Consider the following 26,988-nt stretch of genomic DNA (forward strand, 5'->3'; position numbering starts at 1 on the left):
TCCCCTATTTGGACCCTTTTTGTATTATTTTACTATTTTGACCCTTGATTTTTTATTTTTTTTTTTAAAAGAAAAATGTTATAGGGGATGGATGAAATTTGTTGTTGTATATTATTGATAAATAGCAAATTATTATATTATTAAGATAGAATTGCTAATTTGATATTTTTTCAAAAAAAAAAAGATTCTATTTTGTGTAAATCGTAAGCTATTTTAATAGAAAATTTATCGTCAAATTCAAATAATTAGTAAATGTATTAATCATGGTATTTATTTTTTGTTAAACAAGAAAAAGCAGGATATTAGTAAAATTTTGAACTATAAACATTAGGTATCATTTATTTATCTCTTTAACTTTAGTGATTTCTTTATGTTTTTTAAAGAGAATCGAGGATAATATAAAAGTTAATCTGATAATTAATATTTTTTTACTATATGGATAACTCAAAAATACCATTCAAATTAATTTTTGTATTATTAATGGAAATCAAAATATTACAATTACAAGATATGATAAGCTTGATAATCTCGTAGGAAATGTGATAATTGAAAAGGATATTTGGTGAAGGAACATTTAATTCTATCAAAGATTATTTAATATTGATCTTTGTTATAATGATAGTTCTTTTTCCTTTTTATCATGTTACAATATGACCTATCACTTAGGAGAAGAAGTAATTATAAAGTTGTTGAAACTATATGAGTATTATGCCTTTTTTGTCTGGGAGTTTAGGAAAATCTTTTTTTTTTTTTTATAATATTCAAAGTAGATCCATTTTTCTACCTTCAAGTATTTTTAAATATATATGCAATTTGGTTGGTGCAAAATGTGTTCGTCTCAATGAACCAATACACTTAACAATCCATTCCAATTAGATTAACAAATTTATATCTTGTTTACATTTCAATAAAATTGTTTTTAAAAAAAAAAAGGAAACATGACTCGTTTTAATTTGTTGACATACTAGCCTTCTGTGAATTATTTTCAGGAGAATCATCTACTTTTATATCTTACTATTTTATAAAATATTATGATTCAATTGTAATATTTCTTAAAAATTGTATGACCTTTTAAATAATCACTAAAGGTACTAATTAAACTAATGTTCAATATTAATTTACCACATAAATTAAGTAGACTTTTTCATGTTTTAAAAAAATGACTATGTAATAGTTTGGGTTTACTATTTGTGTTATTAATTAATAGAATAATGGAATAGTTAAGCTATGTGAGTAATAATAAAACAATATAAAATATACAACATAACCATTTAAATTTATATACAATATTATGAACTCAACTTTGTCAAATGATTAGCCATCGCCATTAACATGTACTTTCTACTCTTATTTCTTCCACATATTGTTTCTACATTAGTAATACAATATGTTTAGTTTAGTTAAAAAAGAGAAGCTAGGAACAAAATAATTTCATAATGTTGAATTTAAAAGTTTTTCTTGTTTTTTCTTTGTATTTAATATAAAATTAAACTAAACACCAAAATGCAAGTTTTGTTCACCCCAAACCCCCATATTTACTGTGTCATTTAATCACAATGTTTTTTTTATATTACGTATAACAAGTTGATTTGACATTGTATTTGGAACTATTTGTTTACTCTTAAATACAAAATAAATGAAATATGTCCAATTTCATGGTTAGATTTGGCCAAATTTACATAGTGATATATCATGTAAGACTATCATTAATGTTCAATTATCTCACATTTGTTTAAATTTACTTTTTACACCAAAAACTTTTATAATTTTACAATATCTCACATTTGGTATTTTCTTATACAATATGTAATTTGATAGTGTAAATTTATTTTACTAGTACAATTTTTTTTTTAAAAATAAATTAGAAAAGGGTAATTTGGTCATTTTCACCCAGAGTACTACACCATCTTCAAGCGGAGAACCCTCTTTTCTGCGTTCTCGAGAAAACCCAAACCCAAACCCACTCTTTGCTTTGGCCTCTCTTTGCTTCCCTTCTTCTCCTTCTTCTCCTTTTGCCTTTGTTTCGAACAAGTACAAAACTCCTCTTAAATCCTACCTGTAATCTTCCCTTCCTTCCAAATTTGTCTCTTTCTCACCCCCTCATCAATTTACGTTACGAAAAAAACTCTTTCTTTCTCTGTTTTCGATTCACATAATCCAGTCGGTGATCTTTTACAACCCAATTCTTTGCTAAAATCACAGAAAAACCCCAAACCCCAACACCCTTTTGGGTATATATACAACCCAACTCTTTAGCATATAATGCTTGTTGATGTCTTTGAGAAAAAAATTTACTTTGAGAAAAAATTATACTTGTTCAAGAAATGGATTGTTCTTCAAATTTGAACCGGGCTTTGCCGTTTCACATCGATCTTAACGAAACTCCTCTTCCTTCACCAAGAGAAATCGAAAGGGGTTTGTTTTTAGAACACTCAGAATCTTCCCGGGGCAAGTCGGTGGTCACTCCTCCCAGTCAAACGAATGTTCGGGTTTGTTCTTCTTGTGAGATTGGGTCTAGTTGGAGGAAGGATGAGCAGAAAGAGGAGTGGAAATGCTTCAAGTGTGTGCTAAGTGGACGCCGCCGCAGCAGCGATGACGGCAGCAGCGGTGCTGGTGGCAGAGGTGGAGCCGGAGGGAGTGAAGTAGTGGAGCTTGATATGAATTCATCGCCGCCGCTTGATATGAATGTTTCGCCGCCAAGGGAATCGGAAGGGGAAGGGCTGTTTCAGTTTGTTGATTTGAATGAGGATTTGCCTGTTGCAGGACGAGAAGTGGAGCAAAACCATGGGGCCAAGTATGAATTTTACTTCTTTATTTATCCTTTCTTTTACATTTAAAGCAAAATATGGATTATTTTAACAATGCATGCTGTATATGTACAAAAAGATTCAAACTTTGTTTGTGTACGTTGTGTATTTCTTGATGTTACACTGTAATGTTTATTGTATGTGATTGGATTTTTTGTCTATATGTAAATGTAATTGTGTGGTGTCCTGATTGCTAGAATGATTGTAGTCTTTGGACATCCGTTGCATGAGATTCATTCCCTTGAATTTGTGGCTACAGTAGATTAAAATTTGGATTGAGGGTTCAATGTCTTGGGACTTTTTTCTTTTTGTTGTTTCTTCGATATGCTATCTTATACCGAGGGGATGAAAAGAAAATTTATAGTAAGATCTAATGACAACATCAGAATTTCTTTTTTCGATTGCTTTGATATGCTTTTCCTTGAGCACTTTTCAGTTATACTAATACTTAAGTTTTAGTAGCTTTCTTAGCTAGTTTTTTCAATGGTTTGTCTAATGAGTCCTTTAGAAACAGGGGACGTGACTCCTCTCGGCGATTCCTCTGTCACAGTCCCTACTCTATGAAAATTTTTTGATAAGGAATCCCCTACTGTATGTAAACTGTCATCTTTTTTTACTATCTCACCTTGACCAAAAAAACTTCGAGAGGGTAAACAGTTACTTGATTGTCAATGTATTAACTTCTTCCTAGATGCAGGCTGGATGCTCTATCAGAGCTTTGATATGAAACCAATTTGGTGTGCCTTCAACTTAAGTTGGAAGGTCCTTGCTGACGCCTCTTATCTACTAGATGCCATCATAGTCCCTTTTTTCCCATTTTATGTTGTGGAATTTGACTGGACTGGGAGTTTATGTGGTTAATTCAACTTGATATTACACATCAGTGGTTGGTGGAATAAAATGTATACATTGGGAAGTTAGTCTGATAAAGTAATTATATCAACCACTATGCATCAATCTTAAACAAGTAGGGACCACTGTCCTCATTGACCATTTTTTACTCCATTTAACACTTGTATCAGACCAATATTATAATATAAATTTCAGTAATGTGAATTTTAATTCTTTAAAATTATAGAAGTCTTGTAGAATGATCAATTAAATGGTGCAAATGTCTCGAGAAATGAAGATATAGGAATTTGGATATTTAGTCCCAAAATTCTGGTTTTCTTTTCTCTCACACCTCCAATTTTTTTAAGGGTCTCCTTACCTATATGTATGAGGTTCGCATTCCGATACTTACAAAGCTAGTGAGAGAGTCCAATAAAACTAGGAGAAATTTCTCTTGGATGTCAATATTACCAGAGGCATCTACTCTCGATCTGAAGCAAGGAGTTATCACTTTTTGGGGGAAGCCGTGCACTTTAGAGAAGTGTGCGCTTCGGAAAATGTTGTGGGAAGTGGGTGGAAAGGTCGAGTCTTTTAATCTCAACTTTGAGGAGTTGGATTAATATCAACAATTGTATACTAGATGCCATAATTAGCTATTTAGTTGGTATTTGATTATTATATTGCTATCATATATGGTTGGCAATTTTTGATTTTTGGTAAATCGGTGCGTTTCACTTCAAGGAAGCCTGTACTTCATTTCTCATGTTTTCCCGCTTCAAGCCCGATGGACCTCGTCTCTTCTTTGTGTTAGCTTTTAAACACACCGTTGGATGGTAACAAAGAAAGAAACCAAACCACTTGTAGAATGTAAATAGTAATGTTAATCAAGGGGGATATGAATGAGAATAGGGAGTTTGAAACCTTCTTTTGGTACAAGTGAATGAAGCTTTCAAACTTGATCACCAAAGTGTGCTTATTAAATGGTTATGGACGTACAACAAAGAGGAAGAGTGATGCGCGAAGAAGTAATTTAATTAAAGTATGGTGAACAAGTCCTTGTTGTACCAAAAAGTTAATTCTTCACCTTTTATCCTTAATGACAAGTTTTTATAGCATCTCCATGAAACATATCTAGAAAAGGTGAATGTAATTTGTATTTGCATTGTGACAATTGAGGAACATTATCAAATATATTTTGGGGTGAGCTGAGTAGTGTGCCAATTCAAGGAAAGAGCAATAACAACCAACAAACGAAAGGGTTCCTATGTAACTAGTCATCCATATATAAGTTTCGTCTATCGCTGGGCTAGTCATAGTGATCCTACTATTCAACTACTTCAACCGTTTATGGGCACCTCATATCTTTTTCGGGGTGTTTGGAGATTCGATCATTTTTTATGATTTCTCTTTTACTGTTCTTTTCAATGGATTTCAAAGATAAAAATTCTTTATTGATTAACCCATAAACTATTCTAGGTAAATTCATGAACTCTATTGGATTATTTCTTCTAGCTAAGCGTATAGGAACCTTTTGCTGTCACTGAGGAAATTGTGCGAAAACAGTCTCAGGTTTGTGGCATGGATGGTAAGGAACCATAGATTCTTTGAGGTGTACTTTCATCATTGATTGTCGCACCCAAGGGTGTGATCTAGTGGTTAATGAAATGAGTTAAATAATCATGAGGTCTTATGTTCAAATTTTGGCGACGTAAATAGTAGGTCATTTCCTATCATTTCTCCAAGCCTTGATGGACAATGAAATTAGTCGAGGAGTGCGCAAGGTAGATCGAACACCACAATTATAAAAAAAAGGAACTTTCATCATTATTTCATCATCAACAGCCTAAATAACTTGGAGATTGGTTGCATGTAAGAAGTAGAGTGTATACCATGAAGTTCAAGGTTGAAGATAAGAGGGAAGGAGCATGAGATTTGTACCTAAGGGTGTGACCTAGTGGTAAATGAAGTGGTTTGAGCACCATGAGGTGGTAGGTTCAAATCTTATAGCAGAGGCAAAATACTAGGTGATTTCTTCCTATATGTTTTAACCTTAGTGGACAAAGTTACCTGTCCTAGACACGCTTATAAAAAAAGGATTTGGAACGTAGCAACTACTACAGTGTCAAAGGGAAAAAACTTGTTGCATATATACTATGTTTCAAGTACCGATTAGTAGTTTAGCAATTGGGGTGTCCAATACGAAAAATTGTTAAAAATCAATTTAATTCATGTTTGCAAAAACAACATTTAACAGCATAATTCAATGGATTAGATTGAATCAACCAATTGATGGTTGTAATTATCTTGCATGTATTAACCATTTCTTTATTTTTCGATCGTCTGAAAGGGACAAAAGAAAGATCTTGCTGTTTTTTCAACAATTTCTGATCTCTACTGGAGCAATTCACTGAAGGCAGAATGCAGTCCCAAGAAGAGAAGCTCAAAATGCTTTCCCTGGAATGGGATCTACAGAACTTGGCCAAGGCAGATCCTTGACATATTTTCTTTGGTACTTCAGTGAAGGCGATGTTGGTAGTTCTGCTTATGGATATTTGTCCCATTCTTGTTGCTGCTTCGAGAAAAATCATGCCTTCAATGGAGAAAAGTGACCTTAACTCTGTCTTTGAGCTTTATCTTTGATCATATAATGATGATCTAGGATAAAATATCGTAGTAGGACTTCACAACCTTTTGGGTTGTTAGGATACCTTCCATTCACTTGGTAGTAAATCTTGACTATCTCAATTTCACTCCATGGAAATCTCCGTCTTCCATTTCCATTTACATGATAATTCTCGTTGCATCTTCTCTTGTTATTCCTATTCCATTTTGGTCAATTGTCTTTATTTGGTTGAGAAATAAAAATCTGATGATTCATGATACTGTCCTTTTCCATTAATGTTCGAAAAATTGTAGGATAATATTTTGAACTTTGGATTGTTGAAACAATTGATTTATTCCAACTAGTTATTATTAACTTCAACCAGGAAACCCAAAAGAGGGAAGAAATCGTTGCAAGTAATATTGAGCTTGGATTTAGGAAAGGCATCTTTTATTGGAAGATTCTAGAAATGTTAGCACAAATTAAAAGTTCCCATTCTCGTATTTACTTGAGAACTTTATATGTATAGGCTTAATTACATTTCTTCTTTGGCCGAGAAAGTTTTGGACCGATGCTCTTTTATTCTCATCCATGAGTTTGTCCACAAAGCAAGTTATTTATTGGAAATATTGTGGGGGCGTGGATCTAGAACAGGAAAAAATGAGAGAAGAGAATATCGAGTTGCTTCATTTCCCACATGAAACCACTCCTCCTGCCGAAGGTGTAAAACCAATTGCCCAATGTTTGTGGAGTAGTTCAAATTCATACTTTTTCTGCGTATATGGTTTATCACAAAGTGGTTGTATTTCTTTGGGTTATGAGTATAGGAATGCTAAAGACCATCTTTCACAAGTAGTACCTATAATATTACATAACATAACTCCTCTTTTGCACGCACAATTATATGGAAAAAATCTGTGAGGGGAAATTTCTTGAGGATAACAATGGAGTTTGTAGTTTACCTTTGCGAGTACTTAATTAATTTTGTCACTAGTTAAATGTTGTTAAATTATCTAAAATTTGAATCACTAGTAGACCTATCAATATTGAGACACGATATATCTTTACATACCTATGTTGCTCGGACTCTTAAAAAATACCACCGGATGCGTGTCGGGTCCTCCAAAAGTAATGCATTTTTTTAGGATCCGACACGTATGCAACAACTTCGAAGAGTATGAGCAACGTAGCTTCCAAATTTTGTTGGTACATGGACTATTCTATAGTTCGACGGACTTTCCAGCTTTGATCCTTGTAGAGAGTTTTGCAAAGGTAATATTACCTCTCTAAGAATGATGATCTAGGAAATGCAAATTTTGTATGCGCATATTTATTATGGCTAGCTGATGAGAATTAAACAAGTTTAGTGTTGAGTTGAATAGGCTCAATATAGGGATGATTTTTTTTTTTGATGACAAGGGAAACCCGCAGCCGCTACCTTTTGGGTGCACACAGGGTAAAACCCCCGCTCCTATGCAATAGCTCGCAAACCACATATGAGAGGTAACCCGCACTAGACAAGCCCGGTGCGACGAGCTCGACCCAGAAGGCAAACCCCTTGCTTTCGTTGGCAAGGGGTTTCGATCTTGAGATCTCCAACATGGAAGTCCCAAGCCCAAATCACTGGCCACCCCGAAGGGTGGGATGAAAATTTTAAGTCAACAAGTTAGTTCAATGTTCAATTTAAGATGGGTTAGCAATACATATATACTTCCTACACTCTAGTATCCATTTTTGTTTTGTGTTGTCCATATTGGTGTACACCTATTATCGGAAGTTTTGAATCAATAATTTCTCAAAAGTCATTTTAGTAAGTTTATTACCATTAGTGGTATGCCTTAGGCCTCAATTAGCAGTCAAGGGTGACATGTCTTTATCCGGAAAAAAAGTAATGCAACTTTTTTGCTGACACTCATTAATAATTACCCAAAAGTCTCATGGTAAAATATGGTATCTACTTCTATAATATAGTCAAAAGTATCGTTACCTCCACTTTTAATTCATTTCTATATAAGTCTAATAAATGTCTCTTACCTAACACTGAGATTAAAGCAATGCCAATTGGCTCGATTTGAGCATAGTAATTGTTAAGTCCCACACCGGTGGGTGGGGAGGCAAATGTGTCTCCTTATATATGGTGTTGGGAATATCCACCTCTTTAGCTAGCTTTAGAGATTGAGGTAGGCCCAATGTCCATTTCCTTAACATGGTATCAAAGTCCGGCCCAACCAAGTCTTGTTTAGCTCGATTTTGGACCCTCATCATATATTGTCCACACACCAGGTGTCCAGTCCTAGGAGTGAGGGGAGTGTTAAGTCCCACATCGGTGGTGTGAGAGGCAAATTTGTATCCTTAAATGGTCTTGGACGATCCTCACCTCTTAACTGATTTTTGGGATTGAGTTAGGCCCAAGGTCCATTTCCTTGATAATAATGTCTTTATTTTTTGAAGGGCCTTCAAGATGTTTCTCTTTCTTATACTTTTTTTCTTTTACATTAACCAGTTATACATTAATGAGACACTGTCGTGGTGTCTCGTCGATTTACTTAGCAAAAGTATATAGAAGGGTTGCAAAAGAAATGCAATGCCCTGCTAGCTGCCGCCTTTCAAAATCAATTTGACATTGTAGGCTGTTTTTCTAGTTTCTTTTCATTCTTTTGAGAAGGAATTCTTACTTTTCCCTTCTCAAACTAAAGAGTTTCTTTCTTTTCCACCCCTTTTGCAAAATAGCAGTGAACTTTTCTGATTAATATAGAGGGAGCAATCATGCATTTGAGTGTCTTGTTGTGGAACATAGATCTTATAGATTTATCTACTTATCCAGCTTCAGAAAACATTTAATTGTGAAACAAGTATGCTAACTTGTTTGTTCAAGTGTAGCGTTATGTAATATGAAAATAATGCGTATGAATCATAACGCCCGTACGCCTTAAGGTGTCGTAGGGAGGATATTTTCCTCCAGTGCGCCTCGAGTTTGCGGCTGGCCTAAATGTGAGTCTACGTCGACAGACATCACGACAAGTGGTGTTGAAACTCAACTATCTTGGTGTTGTGGCTACAACTCGTCACATGTCTGGACTCCTAGACCCCTTTTGTGCTTAGGCACTCTATCTGTGACCCACTGGATTACCCTCTGAGTTTAAGCATATCAATAAGCGGAGGAAAAGAAACTTATAAGGATTCCCCTAGTAATGGCGAGTGAATCGGGAACAACCCAACCAACCTTAGAATCGGGTGACTCTGTCATCTGAATTGTAGTTATGAGAAGTGTCCTCAGCGGCGGATTGGGCCCAAGTCTCTGGAAGGGGGTGCCAGGGAGGGTGAGAGCCCCGTTGTGCCCAGACCCTATCACACCACGATGCGCTATATACGAGTTGAGTTGTTTGGGAATGCAGCCCAAATCGAACGGTGAATCTGAATGTGGCATTCCACTCATGCCCATGCCTGGTTACATCATTTAGCACTTTTATGACTTCCTCCTTCGACATTTTGTTCAACTTATCTCCAGCTACTGTTATTGCAATCCCCTGATTCACTTGATCAATTGAATTCCAAAATGCATCTAGAATTGTTGATTCATGCAATACATGATTTTGTTGCTTCCATAGTTTTTTGAATCTTACCCATGCATCCATATTTTATTTTAATCTCAATCTATTTGGTGTAGTGCTATAGGTTTTATATTTGTAATGTTCACCGATAACTTTGAGCAAGGTTTGAGGGAGCTATTCTTTGTTGTGACTGTGGACAAGCTATAGCACATAATTTGTCCCATTCTTCCGTAGTCTTCTTTTTTTGCTAATAAAATCTTATTTTGCCACAGATCATGATGACTCTTGCTGTAGAAGGTATTCTATTTATTGTCATTGTAGAATGCAATGATTGAACAATGAGATTTGTATTGTTGGAGCGTAGGGGTGTTCATGGTTTGGATAAAAATCGATCCAAACCGAAAAATCAAACCAAACCGATTTAATTTGGGTTTTGATTTGGTTTGGTTTTAGATTGTTAAGAACCGATAGTATTTGGTTTGGTTATGGTTTTGCTCGAAAAAAATCGAAGAAATAACCGAACCAAGCCAACAAGTTATATACATAAAATTTATTATTATACATACATAACATATTATATTCATAAACAATTTTAAAGATTTTATATATGTTTCATCAAAATTTATTTATAATTTACTTATGAAAGAAAAAATGTCCAAGGTGAGAACATTTTTCTTATTGGTTTCATGTATATGAGTGTCTATGTAAATTCTTTGTGGGACTGAAAATGTCATTGTCTCTTCCTTCTATGCCAAAATAGTGAATTTTGAAGTTTTATTCAGTAAATTCAATGATCAAAAGTTCTGTAATGCCAGTCATTCTAACTATTTTTTTGTTTGAATGGATTGTTGTCACTTTTTTCACGTTTTGAATGAATTGTTTCTTTTAATTTTATGTATGGTTAATAACCGAATAACCGAACCAAACCAAAATCGAAAACAACCAAACCGATAAATGTATATTATATTTGGTTTGGTTTGGTTTTGATAATTTTAAAACCGATTTAGTTGGTTTGGTTTTGGTTTTGACCAATAACCGACCCAAACCAAACCGTGAACACCTCTAGTTGGAGGGTTCAAATTCTCAAGGCAAAGTCACCATTCACCTAGGAGAATGGAATAGACCCTGCTTTGACCTTTTTGAAGATGAATCTGCTTATGAAGAATTGCTTATAAAAAAAATAATTTTCATATGAAAGAATAGATATAAAGCACTTGAGTAGCCAATATAAAAAAAGATATATTAGATTTTGGTAACATGAGACAGAATCTGAGATTCATGCTTTATGTCATACTTATCAATAAAAGGAGCGAGCTGTGTTTCCGGGTTTGATACTTTAAATCCTTCTCTTCCCTACTTTTATTTTTTATTCTTTGTGTGGTGGTGGTGGTGGGTTTATCCAACTTGTTACTTGTTTTGCTTGCTTGATGGCTTAATGCAAATGGTATGACATGCAAGTGCCTCTACTGGAACATGAGTAAAATGAAGCAAATTTGTCCTTGGGAGATGCACATAATGCATCTTTCTTGATATACATATACCTCCTTTACTATCATGTTTCGCTGAAACTCATTCCATTTATTGGAGAGTAACTTTTGTGTTGTGATTTCAGTTGAATTCCTTGTCTTTGTTTTCGGATGTGCTAAAATAGTATTAGTTCATTTGCTTATAGATGTGAAGTTTTCATCAAATACTCTTCTTGGAGAATTACGAAATATGACTTTGTTCTGATTAAAAAGAACATACGACAAAGTAAAGGTTCCTCAGTATGTTAATGTACAATAATCCATGTTATTAAAATTTCCGAGATTTTCTGTATGGAGGGAAATTCAGGTCCGCTCTTTTATTCTTACTACCAAGAGGCTCAGTTGTGTTCTTACTTCTTAGAGAATATTGATTTTGTTTTTTATTTGATAAAGAGAATATTGATTTTTTCTGTACGGATATTTTTGCCGAAGCACGAAAAAGTAATATCTTCCTTGATGCTACTCCTTCTGTCCTCTTTCTCCCCTTTGATGACTTGGCTGCATATGAAAGTAACATTTAAAGTGTTTTTGCATTAGTCTTCTCATCCTAAATCTAAGTGGAGTCATACGGTATTTGGATATTAGTGTGATTTGTCTTTCATAATATTGAAATGCAGTAGAGAAGGTTTATTCAAGGGCAAATTATGTAAAATTTCTGCCCATAAGCTTTACTTACCTTTTTTTAGCTCAATTTACAAAATTTACCTATTCGGCCTATTTTTTCCCTAAAAAATGTCTGCGTCTTCTTCTTCTGTGTTCTTGTTGTCGTCCTCCTCCTCCTTCTTCATTCTTCTTCTTCTTCTTCTGTGTCTGCGTCTTCTTCTTCCTTGTAGCTGGTGGGGTTCTTGATTTTGCTTCACTTTTCATCTTTAGGGGTAGTCGCAGAGGGATCAAAAGGGCAGATTCAAAGTTTGAAAGCTTGCTTGATTTAAAAATTTGATGTACCACAAACGTTAATATTTCGAGCAAATTATATATCAAAAGGCTCGAAACACCGAGAGGATTTCATATCTAAAATTGGAACTATTTAGAAGTGATTTTGAGTTGATCGAGATTGAATGCTCCGTGTATACTTCATGTATAGTGTGTGTATATTTCATATATAGTTAAGCTACATTCAACTTGTGGCATGTATCATAATGTATAGTCAGTGTATAACTCATGTTTAGGTTAGCTATATTGTATAGTCAGTGTATACTTTCTATGACTTTTAATAAGCTATATTTTATAGTCACTGTATACTTTTTATGACTTTCGACTATTTTTATGTAATAAAAACATGGCTATATCTGTTGTAAACTAATTACTTTATTGTATATATTTGAAACTATCCCTTAATTTAGGATTCATTTTTTCCTGGGCGGCCTGCTTTAGGAGTATTGGGACATTATAATTGACATTATGTATATTGCTGGTGTTCGCAGAGTTCAAGCTATGAAAAGGTCCTCTTCTACTGTCCATTCCTTCAATGCCCCAACAAGCTCTTTTTTGGCATACAGGGAGAATGGATTTAAAACTCAGAAGGCCTCCTCACTTACGGGGGATATTCATAAGTCACAATTGGAGGACACGGTACTCCATAGACCTCATTCTGACCAGATAACCCGAAGTATAACTGATCCAGTAGTGATGTATGATTTAAGAAATCGTGCAGGTCATTTTACTGCAAAAAAATATATTCAGCAAGATGCGTGTGAAGTTTATCTTCAAGACCTTAAAGAATATATTGCTGGGATGAACGGTAAAGTACAGATTGGGTGGCATGTGGATTTTGAGTACTGTGACAAAAGATGCCAGACTTATGCAGTATATGTTGGACCAGATGGAAGTCGCTTTGAGTCGCGTGATGATGTTGCCCGACATATGGGGTTGCATCACTCCATGGAGGTTGAGAATGGAGGTAACAACTTTACTTCATTTTGTGAGGGATTGCCAAATATCCCAAGAAGTAAAGAAGCTTCTGGTTCTTCTAAAACCCGCAAGACTGGACAGAGTTGGAGTTCTCCTGGTAGAAGCTTATTCCGTAATGGTGGTTCTATCTTCAAGTGTACATATCCAAGTGTATGTTTATTCTGTTACCAATATTTGGTTTATACTGCCATGCTAGCTTTTGCATTTCTAATCTCCTCATAGTCTGAAGAATCTGGTAGTTTGTTCTGTCTTAATTACTTGCAATGTTACTGACTAACTTTGAATGTTCTTTCAGGATGGCTTTCCAGTTGAATATCAGGACTTCGTTCTTGTTTCAGCTGGAAATGTTGACCCGCGACCATTTTATCACAGTAGTAGTGAGATATGGCCTGTGGGTTACTTGTCTAGCTGGCATGATAGAATTACAGGATCTCTTTTTGCTTGTGAGGTTGCAGATGGAGGTGATGCTGGCCCAGTTTTCAAGGTCAAGAGGTACCCATGCATCCTGCATTCTGTTCCAACTGGTTCGACGGTCCTCGTAACATCTAAATGTGATTCTCATAGTGGCGAAGATAATGTGGAAAATGGTAATTCTGCAACTTCTACGCTGGTTGATGAGGAGAGTATTTCTATCCAGCTGATGCTGGAAGAGTGCAGCCCACCAGATCTGAAAAGTGACTCTCATACTGCTGAAAATATGCAGAGGGCATTATCTGGAAAATTCGGAAATATATGCACTGGGGGTATTGGGCAAGGGGATAGTATAGGGGAGTTCATTGTGGAAGGGAGATCACCGTCATCTGTGTGGGAAATGGTTTCCCAGACTTTTTTGCATGCATGCATTGATGCTTATAAGAAAAAAGGGGTAATCAAATTCTGCTGTACTCATGATGTATATAAAATGGATGAACAAGAGTCAAGTGAAGTTGGTTCATTGTCGAAGTTCTCTTACTTAGGTGCCCCTCTCAGTTTTCCAAGATTGGTGCAGAGCAATTCCGAGTTAAAAAATACTTGTGAAATGTTAATGAAGTGGTTAGAGCAAAACAGATTTGGATTAGATGTAGACTTTGTACAAGAAATTATAGAACAGCTTCCTGGTGTATCTGCATGCTCAAATTACAAAATTGTTACTAAGAGAAAACACAAGACAACTCTGCAAACAGTTGGAAATGGGTTCCTGCGGGCTAAAAGAAAGAATCACATGCAGGATGAGAGGGAAGCTATTGAATCTTTAAGAATTTCTGGAACACTCAGAAAGCATCTAGAAAATGCTGACATCAGACGTCCCTGTTCTTCGGGAAAGCCTTTGAGCACAAAGATTCCTGCATTTTTGATAGGCGACGCCCTCCAGGTATCTTCTAACTTTCGAGTTTGTTGTCTAGAAAGGGATTCGATGTTGTTCCCACATGCTTGCTTTTTCTTTTTTTTGAATCTCTTTTTAATTTTATTTTATCAAATGTGTTTAGGTTTGGGAATTCCTGTTGAGGTTTTCTGAGGTCTTGGGTCTAAAAGTTCCATTTTTGTTTGAAGAAATTGAGGAGGAATTAGTTAGTCCATGGATAGACAAAACAAGTTCGATGGAAATTCCCATACTTGAGATTCAGGATGCCAGAGAGCTCACCTTAGCAAGAGGTGGAATGGACTCTCTATCTGGTCGATTGGGTTTCCATCAATATAGCCGATATGCTGGTGTGCTTTTGACAAAGATTCATGGTCTGCTGCTCAAAGTTCTTGTCACTGAGCTGCTCTCTAAAGTTGCTGTCTATGTAGATCCGAATATTGGTACAGGAGGGTCCAAATCTAGAAGAGGCAGGAAAAAAGACCCCGACAGTTTAGCTACCGTTAGGAAAAGTAGACTCGGAATGCTTCCCATGAATGAAGTTACATGGCCTGAGATTGCTCGAAGGTACATGCTAGCTTTGCTATCCATGGAAGTCAACATGGAGTCAGCCGAAATTGCTTGCAAGGAAAGTGGCAGAATATTTCATTGCCTACAAGGCGATGGTGGGCCAATTTGTGGCGCTCTTTCGGGAGTTGCTGCATCAGAGGCTGATGCAGTGGTAAGATCGATTCATATATCTTTGTGATTGCACATGTTTCCTATCTTGATTTGAGGAATCTAAATTAGTACTTTTTATTGCTTTTTTACCATGTTTTCATCTTGTCATCAAAGTTTTCTGTCTTCCATCGCAATACGTGTTAATACTATGGCATGTTTTGCCAAAATCTTTAACTGACACATAATAAGATTAAGGCTCATAATTTGAACTTATCAGAATCTCAAGATGTCATTAATTTTAAATATGCAAATGAACTTCCATATTGTGAGGCGCAAAATCTAACCTAACTTTTCAAGTGTTTATGGTGTCAGTTTTTTGTGTTGTGAAGGACTCAAAATAATTCTACTTAAAAAAAAAAATAGAAACAAACTTGGAAACTTAATGAGAAATACAACTAACTACCAGTTTTAGAATTTGAAAAAATGAAAGTAATTACAAAGCATGGTCAGAGTCAGAGAAGAATCTGTTTGGCTCACTAGATACTGATGCAGTAAAAAAAAAGGGATGGAAGTAGTAGTTGATTTTTTAGTTTTAAAAGAAACAGAAGTTGATTATAGTGCATTAAGAACATGCGAATATGGCAGAAACATCTACCATTTCATGTGCATTGCTATGATACATTTTACAAGTCAATGGCAGTGCTCATCCTGTGGAGTAAATACTTGTTATTTGGTTCAATTTTTCACGTGATGTACTATCTGTAAAAAATGATATTGTGTCTCTTTTAAGCTGCAATGGTAAGGTTTACACCTGTTGCATGTAGTAGCATTCTAATTTTCTATACTTTCCAGTTATTTTTTTATGATAGTTTATTTAAGTGTTGCGGAAAGGCACCCACATACAAGGTGTATACAAAATATTGGGAGTCGTACAGATATAAAAAAGTGAGAAAACATGATTCTCCACGAAGAGTATCCAACCATCAAATATCAATTATCGTATTTGCTTCATAAATGTACAGAAAAAATCTAAGTGTGCCAATTATTTCATCTACAAGATATTTGTTTCAAATTGTGATTTGTAACTTGCATCGTCACATACTACTGATATATTAATCGTTAAGAAGTGCTATTAAAAGGTCGTTTGGTTGCTAGTTAGAGTTATACAAATATTAGTAATTCATTGTATAGGGATTAGTTATGCAGGGTTCGGTTATGTAGGATTAAGTTATTCATGTATTAGTTATTCCATCTTCTTCTCTGCATAAACTAATACATAGATTCCCTCTTAACTTATACATGTATTAGTTAAGTGAAATTATAAGCGGGTAACAAAATGTCGTACTTGATGTTCTGAATATTATACACAAAAACTAGAATGTTGCCAAACATGGTATTAGTTATGTCTGTTTCAATACATGAATAACTTACTTCTTAACCGGCAATCCAATGACCCCTTAATATTCTTATATATGCTTTATTTGGGATATTTATTTTGGACGTGCCACCTTTTCATATTCCGTATTTCTTTATCTCATACAGGAACACTCTTAAAGAGACCTTTCAAAGTTATTTTCTTAAAAACTTTCCTCTTTTACCTTGTCTATAAAGTTAATTGTACAGTCAACTTAATAGTTTGAGCTTCTTGCCAATGTTTAATTGATGTGTTTGTTCTTGTCATACCTGCTTTGTGTTTCATACCCTACTTGAAGAGTGCTCATTTTCGAGCCCATCTGGCTGTTGGTAAATATATACAGAGTGTTTTCTCAATACGCTTGATTCTCCTGTTATTAGAGGTTCGTCCAAATTAAAACATTCTGAAGTACGTGATTTCAGCTTCTTGCAGAGGCTACAAAGCAAATATTTGGATCTCTGAAGAGTGGAAACATTTTTGTTTCTGTTGATGAGAAGGAGTCTGATGCCAAAGGAGCTGATGCTGACAATGGGCAAGTCCCAGAGTGGGCCAAGGCGCTGGAGCCTGTTCGGAAGCTACCTACAAATGTGGGGGCTCGAATTAGAAAATGTGTCAATATGGCTTTGGATAAAGACCCACCAGAATGGGCTAGGAAAGCATTGGTGCATTCCATTAGTAAAGAGGTTTACAAAGGAAATGCATCAGGACCAACGAAGGTGCAGCATGATGAATATCTTATATATATATTATAATGTGTCAGCTTTGTTAAACGACTAGCCTTTAATCAAACATTAACTGAATGCAGAGAGCAGTAATTTCCCTCCTGGGGGAAGTTAACCGGGGAACTACTTCACCCAAACCTGAGAAGGAAGAAAAGGTAAAGAGTTCCAGTACTGTATCTGATTTAATCATGAAACAGTGTCGGATTATACTACGGCGAGCTGTTAAAGAAGACAAAGATAAAGTCTTCTGCAATCTCTCGGGAAGAACAGTTCTGAGCCCTAATGACAATGACAATGAGGGGCTTCTTGGGCATCCGGCAATGGTATCTCGGCCTTTAGACTTCAGGACCATTGATGTGAAGTTGGCTGCTGGATCCTACGGGGGATCACATGAATCTTTCATTGATGAAGTGCGGGAGGTAATGCTTTTAACATGTATATATGGTTTTGTTAATACATTATAAAGACCCAACTCTGGTTTCTTAAGTAAGATTGCATTTGCAGTATAAAATATTGTTGTTGTTGCCACATCTATGTTCTTAGATATCTGGGATTTGCTGGATCACTTTACTTGGAAAGATGCATGATTAGTTCAAGATTTTTTTGGGCACATTTTCATTCTCGTCCTGTTCTTTTAACTTCAGTATGATATAATGGCAAGAAAAGATCAATGTTGCTTATTCTTTGCTTTTAGGTTTGGCATAATATACGAACCGCATACTGCAATAAGTCCAATTTGCTTGAGTTAGCTGGATCATTGTTGCAGAAATTTGAGGAAGATTATGAAAAAGAGGTTTGTTGGTCTTCTAGCTGTTCAATCCTATTGTTTTAAGCAGGAGTGAATTGATTTGCCTTAAAATTTTTTATATGTTTGTTTCCTTTTTTTAACAGTGTAGTAGCAGTAGCAGACTAGCAGTACTTCCCTTTTAGATAAGCATATAATGTTTGTTCGCATTTAGATATAAACCAAAATGATATGGGTGAAGGTAATTCAATTCTTTAGTATAGAAAAGGAATCCACTCTAAAAGCTACTCTTCTTTTATCATAAGAATCTGATGCAGTTGGCATATGTCATGTAATTCGATTCTTCAGTTTAGGACAGGAATCCACTCTAAAAGCTAGTCTTCTTTTATCATAAAAATTTGATGCAGCTAGCAGATGTCATGATGGTTCAGTTTGAAAGGAAAGGCAGTTGAGCCTGTCCGTGATTGGTTGACCTTTTTTTTTTTTAAACAATTGGAGAAACCCATTATACAATCCGTATACCAAAAGGAAAAGAACCTACACATGGTTCTCAAGAAAAGATATCCCATCCCCTCTATACCACTAGGGACCTCATGAGTATGCGATAGGTTAACCTCCTCTCTTAAAGAAAATGAAGAAAACCAAGTGTTTGTTATTTCACTGTGTCAAGTGCGGTATTGGCACCTCGAAGCCGTGGCCCGGTATTGCTTTCTGTTTGCTGCATCTGAAAAGTTGAATTATTCCTTATCTTATCATTTTTATATCCTAGCATGAATAATTAGTCAAGTTTTCATGAGACCACAACTTTAGTTTATCGAGAATATGACCTTAGATAGGAGGGTATGGAGGTCACAGAATAAGGTAGAAGGTTAGTAGGTAGTTGACAGTTGTCTTGCTTTTTGACGGGATTAGCCTTGTTGGTAGTCTGGGCCTCTGGGGCACTTTGTCTGTTGTAGTAATAGTCTTATGCATGTAGTTTCTTGTTTTTGTCATCTGTTACCCGTCTGTTGTTTATTATGCTTAGGCGATTGCACTATTTTCATGATGTTACGTTCTTTGCCTGTATGCTCTGCGCTGCTTCCTTATTAGTTGTCATGTTTCCTTCAAAACCGTTTTCCTTTTCATTTCTCCTTTCTTTTGCTTCTTGAGCCGAGAGTCCTTCAGAAACAGCCTCTCTACCTCCACGAGGTAGTGGTAAGGTCTGCCGTCTGCGTACACTCTATCCTCCCTAGACCCCACTTTGTGGGATTTTACGGGATATGTTATTGTTGTTGATCAGAGGTGCAATAAGATTGGCAGCATGATATTGGTACATTCACCTTTTTGTGCTTGGATTTAAAACCCTATAGAATATGAGATTGTTCATGGAGGAAATTTGATTTTGAAAGTTATCCAATTTGCTCAGTTCAGTTTTTTCAGTAACTTATTATTTTGGTTGAGCAGTTGAACCTTGATCCATTTTGTTTGTGATTAAATTTCTTTGGTTCAACCATTGTCATTGTTGTTTAACTAAGCTTTGGCTTGGTCATGTATTCTCAGGTTCTTCCCCTAGTCCAGATAATCGAGTGTTCAAACGACAGCAATTTAAGTAGTGAAGTTGCAAAAGATAGAGATGGTCTCCTAGCTCATGTGAACGAGAGCTCACTTCCTAAAGCCCCTTGGGAGGAAGGACTTTGTAAAGTATGTAGCATGGATAAAGATGACGTCAATGTTCTTCTTTGTGATAAATGCGATTCGGAGTACCATACGTATTGCCTAGATCCTCCGCTTGTTAAAGTTCCTATTGGGCCGTGGTATTGCCCAGATTGTGAAGCTAAGATATCACGTTCCCAGAATGCTTCTTCTGGTTCTCATACTATTCGTCAATGCGTTAAGAGGAGGTTGCACAGAAAACTAACTCACAAGTTTATGGAAAAACTTTCTCAATTAACAAGGACCATGGAGTTGAAGGAATATTGGGAGCTTCCACTGGAGGATGTGAGTTCTTTTAACTTTTTTCTGTGTTTTTATGTTGACATAGTCTATGTTAGCCTGTTTGCTCTTGGAAGATGTATGGAATAGTATTGTTTCTTGATCCTTGAAAGAAGTATCTGTCTCACTTGTCTTCCTCTTGGTTTCTGAAACGTCTTCCAAGTTTAATTGACTCGTTGATTATATTGGTAATGGTGGGAACTTTTCTTAAAGTAATTACTGGAGTTTGTCTCCAAGTGTCTTAAGACAGTTGAAATGTCGCACATTAAACTTGTATAACATGAGAAATATGCATGGGATTATCAAACAAGTGTTTAAGGATTTGTAGACATTTGAAATTAACATGTCATAGAAAAGGTATGGAGTTGTCTACACAAGTCCAGTCTACTCTGGAGCTTGCACACTTATCATGCTTTCACTGCTTGACTTGAATGTGTAGCAGGCTGACAGTAGGCTTCATCTAAAAGATATCAGGCATTAAAATGTGTTTCTTGCTTTTGGGGAACAGTGTCTCTGGCACAGAGCAAGTTGAGCTAATTTTTGCAAAGATGTGATGACGTCCATTGATGTGATGGCATCCATTTGAGAGGTCTGAAGTGTAATTACTGCAGGGTAAAAATCTTGTCACACAATGACCTCAAAATAATACTTTGGACAACTTTTAAGGCCTCCCTCAAACAATTTCAGGAACATTGTTCCTCTGCTATTTTAGTATGCTCAAGCCTCTTCATCTGATGTATGCTGGCACTCCTCATGCATTCAGCTTTAGGGTTTTGGGGGAGGGTGGGCTACTGTAGAAATGATATCCACATTCCGGTTTTGTTCCCAGTTGCTTTAGTTTCTTCCTTAGCCTCTCCTGATCTGCTTTGCCGACTGAGCTTTATGCGGTATATGCATGTTTTAATATTTCAATCTATGTGCAATTCTTGTCTACAAATTTATCTGTATGGTGAGAACTGTGCTGCATGCAGAAATATGTTAAATTCTATGATTTTGTTGTTGGACACAACATAAAAGTAGAACATGAATTATGTACAGCTTTTCCTAACCTAATTTGACATGTACAATTTCTTTCTCAATGGTGCAGAGAATTTTCCTTCTTAAATTCTTGTGTGATGAGATGTTGAATTCAGCCATTCTTCGTGATCACATTGACCGAAGCGCCTCTCTGTCTGCTGAATTGCAGCAGAAACTGCGCAGCCTTGGTGCTGAACTGAAGCTTCTAAAGCATAAGAAGGAAATTTTGACTGCAAAACTGAAGAATGATGCTCGGAGCAGTGGAGACACAGGGTCAGACACATCTCTATGGTCCAATGACTGTAAACTGAAGGTGCAGGGGACTGACAGTGGCAGCCATAACTCGTCAATCTCTGGTGGTTGCAGACAGCTGGATGATGGCACTCAACACAATAAGTGTAATGATTACAACAAGCAATCCTGCTTGTACACTTCAAAAAACATTCAGGATAAAACTTGTGCAAGTGGCACCAATCATATTAGAAACTCTCCTGATCCAATCAACCATTTACAGCATCAACAGTTGTTGAAGGAGAATACTAGGTCTCTGAATACTTCATCCCATGCAAAATGTGGTACTGAAGAAGCTAATTTGCAGAACGACTTGTTCATATCTACTACCCTCCAACAAGAAACTGACCAAATTCCTGGCAATCATTTGGAGTCTACACAAAGTAGTTCGAAAAGTATAATGCTGTTTGCTACTCACATTGTGTCTGCCACTACTTGTTCAGGTTCCGTTAGCAACCCTTTGGAGGAAGCATTCCTTTTTGAGATGTCTGCTATAAAGAAGGAGATTCGTGCTTTAGAGGACTCAATTGCTGCCAAAGAATTGGAACTTCAGGAGGTTTCTGTTAGGAAGGAATACATGGGACAGGATTCTGAGGGCAGACTCTACTGGACTTTTGGCAGGTCCACCTCTTCACGATTAGTAGCTTATGCAAGTACAAGTACACAGCCGGAGTCATCTGGACATTTGTGGTCATATGGTGTGGAAAGTTCAAGACGAAGTGGTGTTTTAGATTCATCTGCTCCTTGGGAGAATATGGGCATGCCTAATCTTGATCAGTGGACATCTTATCAATCTGATGTTGATACTGAAATACTTATTAGATGGCTAAAAGAGCATGACCCGAGAGAGAGAGAATTGAAGGAGTCTATTTTGCAGTGGCGGGATACTAGAAAAATGATATACTACTATTTAGAAAGTCATGGCCATGACAAGGTAAAACTGATAACTTCAATTCCCTCCGAGGATTCTGCTTCCTGTTTCAATTCTGATTCTCTCGTCACCAGAGCCGTTACTGCAATTAAAAAGATGGTTAGTGGTTGCTCAGCAGAAGAGGAAACGGAAATCTGCACAAATCTTGGTGTCAAAGTGAGAGTTTCTTTTGATGGTGAATTATACAGGTGCGAGTGTCTAGAACCATTATGGCCGTCTAGACCTCATTGTCTTTCATGCCACCAAACATTTTCCGATGCTAAGGAACGTCTGAAGCATGCAAATGAAAAGTGCAGGATTGATTCTCCCATTCAGCGGGATGGGGAAACAAGTGAACAACCCGCGAAGCGGAAAAGAACAGCAAATAATGAAATTCTGCAGGATAATTCTTTGAGCAATGATGTGTCTCAAGCTTCCAAGAGCAAGAAGCTTGGTAATGGCGAAGCATCTAGGAGGGACAAGCATGGTAATGCACCAGCTTCTGCTGAAAATGAAACCAAACAGGAATGTCCATTTAAGTTTGAGGAGATCAAAGCACAGTTCATCACTCAGAGGTCACTCAAGGAGCTGGTGAACGAGATAGGACTCATTGGGTGTAATGGTACACCATCATTTATTCCATGCACATCTCCATATCTATGTGATTCTGCCCTTGGACTGCTCTCCCAAAGGGAAGATGAGGTATGTGGAGGAAATTCTACAGATTTGTTATCTTCAGAGCACCAACTTCGGAATGGGGTCAAAGTTTCTTGCATTAATAACTCCGACAATCCAAATTGTACTGGAAATGGCTTAGCTGGGGCTGGACCAGTGTTTGGGAGACTAAAATCTGCAACCAAGAGGGGAAGAAATCAGTTTTCTTCTACCAAGGATAAAATCCTTGAATTTGGGGTTAATATGTACTTTGTTATTCCGGAATCCTCGCTACATCCTGTAGCAGGTCGGGCTTCTGTGATTTTACGTTGTCTTAAAATCAACTTGCTTGACATAGATGCGGCTTTACCTGAAGAAGCTTTGAGAGTATCAAGGTTACAATCAGAGAGAAGACGTGTATGGCGTGCCTTCGTGAAATCTGCAGCTACAATTTATGAGGTAAAGGTTTTGCTCTTTTTACTAGGCTAAGCAAGGCCTTTTCGAGTTTAGTGGTTGTTGTATCGTGAGAGACCTTAGGAGTCATTTGGTTGGTTCGCTAGGAAGATCTAATTTCCACATAAAATCTTGAACTGACCATAAAATTCTGCATTAGTATAATGTTTGGTTCCTACTTTTCTTTCCTTCTTCCTAAACAATACCTGCATAAGTTATGCAGGAATCTGCGTATTAGTTTATGCTGGACAAAATGGAATAAGTTTGAGGTATTAGTATTGCATGGATTGAAACAACAAATGATAAAACTAACCCTCGTAATAGTAGATAAATTTTGATTAGAAAGTAAACACACATTGTTTACTAAACAGTATATATACTATTTCTTTAATACAGTAAACCGAACGTCCAACAAGAAATACATCTTGCATTACAAACCTTGCATTACTAATCCCTTCATTGATATACTTTGCATAATTTGTCTTTAAACCACATGACCCCTTAGTGTTCTGCGATTTCCTGTTCTTGTCAAAGATATCAGCCTTCAGTTCCAACTCTCCGCTAGTTGAACTTGCTCAACGTTTTCAGGAAAAAAAAAAGAGTTTGTGCAATAGTATTTGCATGTTTTTTCCCATCCTCCCCCCTCCCCATGAAGGATGCTCTTGTGTTCAAATGTTTTCTTGAGTTGAGAGTCTTTTGAAATTTATGGTAGGCTTCTGCACTAGTTCATGAGGATGATTTTGCAGCTGTGTGCATTATGCATATACAATATTTATTTCAGAATATTCGGCAGAGTAATACTCAACTCTAGCCCTACTGCCTTTCTTAGGCTAAGGGCTTTGGTTATATTGACGGACAAAGGTGGGATGTGGGGTGTGTGGTAGGCATGCCACTAGTTCAGATTCTCTGGTACTTAAAGGAGAAGGGTGGAGAGGAGGGGGTATATTATACACTGAAATTCAAAGCAGAATTTCTGTTTTCTTATTTTGGTCCTAAAACTCTGATACTTAAATTTTGCTCATTTATCTCCTTCAGATGGTCCAAGCCACAATTATTTTAGAGGACGCCATCAAAACCGAATACTTGAAAAACGATTGGTGGTATTGGTCATCACCCTCTGCTGCAGCAAGAATCTCAACGCTCTCAGCCCTCGCCCTCCGTGTGTATGCATTGGACTCTGCTATTTTGTATGATAAACTTTCAAGTCAAGATGCCTCAGAGACAGATTGCAAGGAAGAGAGGGAACCTCCTCCTCGTAATTCTGTCCCCACAAACACAACCAGTCCTTCAAAGAAAAAGCCACTTGACCCAGAACCTGCTGAAAGTTCAAGACCCAAGGGCTGCAGGACAAGTAAGAGGAGAAAAGATTCAGGCAACAGCTAAAACAGGAAACAGGCTTCAGGTTTGCAAGATCATCATTATCTGCAGTTTTTTTAAAAGGAATGTACTGTACTCTTATGTATACCAACCAGGCCAATGGTTGAAATTCTTTAAGCATAAAGGAAGGTTTGCCGTTTGCAACATGCTATCCTATAAACTTCAGGGAGCAGACTCTGCACCAACTCTATCTATTGTTTGGAGAATTGAAAGACGCTGTTTTGCTCTTTGACTTGGTAGAAGTTAATCGAATTCTTCTTGCTTTGAGAAAAGGCATGGGAGACTTTGTTCCAGCACATAGCCTCTCTCTGAGTATACATACAACAAAAAGGCCTTTATATGCCAATAAGATTGTGGCATTTGGGGTTTTATGCTCTTGAGAGATATACAGATTTGGTTAGGAGGCAGGCGTGTTAGTTTGAACAGTTGTTGTACATAGTAAAGCAAGTTTGAACAGTTAGTGTCATCTTATGTATATAAGTTTTATATAGACTAGCTTTGTTGTTCGTCAGATTACCTTCCTGATAAATGAAAAAGGCGGTACTACGTCTTCTTCTGATGTCGTACAATCAGAAGACTTTAGTTTAAATAACGTCCTCTGAAGGTCACGTTGTGCGCGCCTAGATTTAGCTTGTTACCTGTGTGGCTACGTACGTTTGACAGGAAGGGTTAGTTACTAGCAGCAAAGTAGACAATTTAACCTTAAATTATCGATTACTTGTGCCCAATTTTTTTAAAAAAATTACTCATCTGATAGTGCTTCCTCTCATGGCAATTCAATTGTAGACAATAGTAATAAGGTCTATGTATATATTACCTGCTCGAGAATTCACTAGTTTAATTACATTGAATATGTTATTGTTATCGCTGTAGTGCAAATTGTGGTCCTAGGTATTATACAAAATGAAAAACTTTAGTCAAATGGAATAGAAATCTCATGTTTTGGATAGTGTCTACGATTATGATGATGTTGCGGCGCTGGAAAAAGATACTAACAAATTTCTCCGAGCCTAATCATCAAATCATAATAAGGGACGACTCAATATAATTAGTGGCGAAAGTCAAAACTTAAAAACATATCATAAATATTTTTAATAATATTCATACAGTTTTTTATATAAAAAAAGTCACTTTCAAATTTCTTTTTATTACAAATCTATAAACTTACCTTTCTAAGATTTAATCCATTCAAATATTTCTTTTCATGGACAAAAAAAATAATTAAGAAACTTGAGTTAAAAATAATATATAAAATCATCATACACATGAAAAAGGAGAATAAATATACGGGAACAAGAAAAAATCAGAGCCAATGCGGTAGATACATGTACTAACTAGGCAAGCTTACGTAAATATGTTATATTAAGAAAATATTTATCATTTATATTAATAATATTATTTTTTTCACTGGACACTTATAATACATTTGTTAAATAGTTTTAATGCATATTATAGAGAGTAATTTATAAAAACATATATAATACAAATTTTGGTGATGGATAATATAGTCTTTTACTCTTTTTTTTAATATAAAATTTTCTTATTTTTCTTGTATAGTTACATAGGAATGTAAATCTTCTTTTCATAAACATTAAATGGACCCGAAATATAACCGGTTTTCAGTCTCTAAATTGCCGGGCACCGGAGCCGGAGCTCTTCACATTTCTCCATCAAATCAAACTGTGAGTTTAATTCGTTGTAATTTCTACTGATTAGTGTTATCTCAACGAATTTTTTGAATTTGCATTTGAGCTAAAAGTTCAATCTTCAATGTCATTACTTTCTTTTACTTTGATGTATGATATATATCGTTGATTGCAGCTTTTATTGTTTTTGAATTAATCAGCGCGATCCAAATTGTGATTTTCTGCTGCAAATTCCTTACATTTCCCCCCAATTATCTGCAACAACCTATTCGGTGTAATCACTCAATGTGGGATTTGAGAGGGTAGAGGTAGAGAGACTGTTTCGGATAGACCGAAAAGATAGTCCAAAGCAGTCTAGAAAAGGAAGTAATTGAAGTACAAGAAATAGTAAAAATAAAGTAGATAGCAACTACAACAAAATAATTGGATAGTCAAAGTACTCCTTAGTTATCTGCAATGTTTTAAAAAAATGATTCTTAGTATATCGGATTATAATGATGTTTGTCTTCCATAATTCATATCTTGATATTGTGATGCCATACGAAGTTGTGTTTGAGCATT

At 36.2% G+C, this 26,988-nt stretch overlaps 1 protein-coding gene across 1 annotated transcript; it reads left to right on the forward strand.

Annotated features, from left to right (window-relative positions):
• Nucleotides 1-1,996: 1,996 nt before the first annotated feature.
• Nucleotides 1,997-25,370, forward strand: LOC125824774 (methyl-CpG-binding domain-containing protein 9). Its single transcript, XM_049504124.1, has 10 exons — nucleotides 1,997-2,794; nucleotides 12,742-13,378; nucleotides 13,524-14,579; nucleotides 14,695-15,288; nucleotides 17,064-17,357; nucleotides 17,447-17,782; nucleotides 18,058-18,156; nucleotides 19,648-20,085; nucleotides 21,167-23,410; nucleotides 24,440-25,370. Exons 1-10 carry the CDS (start codon nucleotides 2,325-2,327, stop codon nucleotides 24,785-24,787), a joined length of 6,516 nt encoding a protein of 2,171 aa, XP_049360081.1. The 5' UTR covers nucleotides 1,997-2,324; the 3' UTR covers nucleotides 24,788-25,370.
• Nucleotides 25,371-26,988: the final 1,618 nt, after the last annotated feature.

This window comes from Solanum verrucosum, unplaced genomic scaffold (assembly GCF_900185275.1).
Source record: "Solanum verrucosum unplaced genomic scaffold, falcon-dt-bn FXZP01000200.1, whole genome shotgun sequence".
NCBI classification, from domain to species: Eukaryota; Viridiplantae; Streptophyta; class Magnoliopsida; order Solanales; family Solanaceae; genus Solanum; species Solanum verrucosum.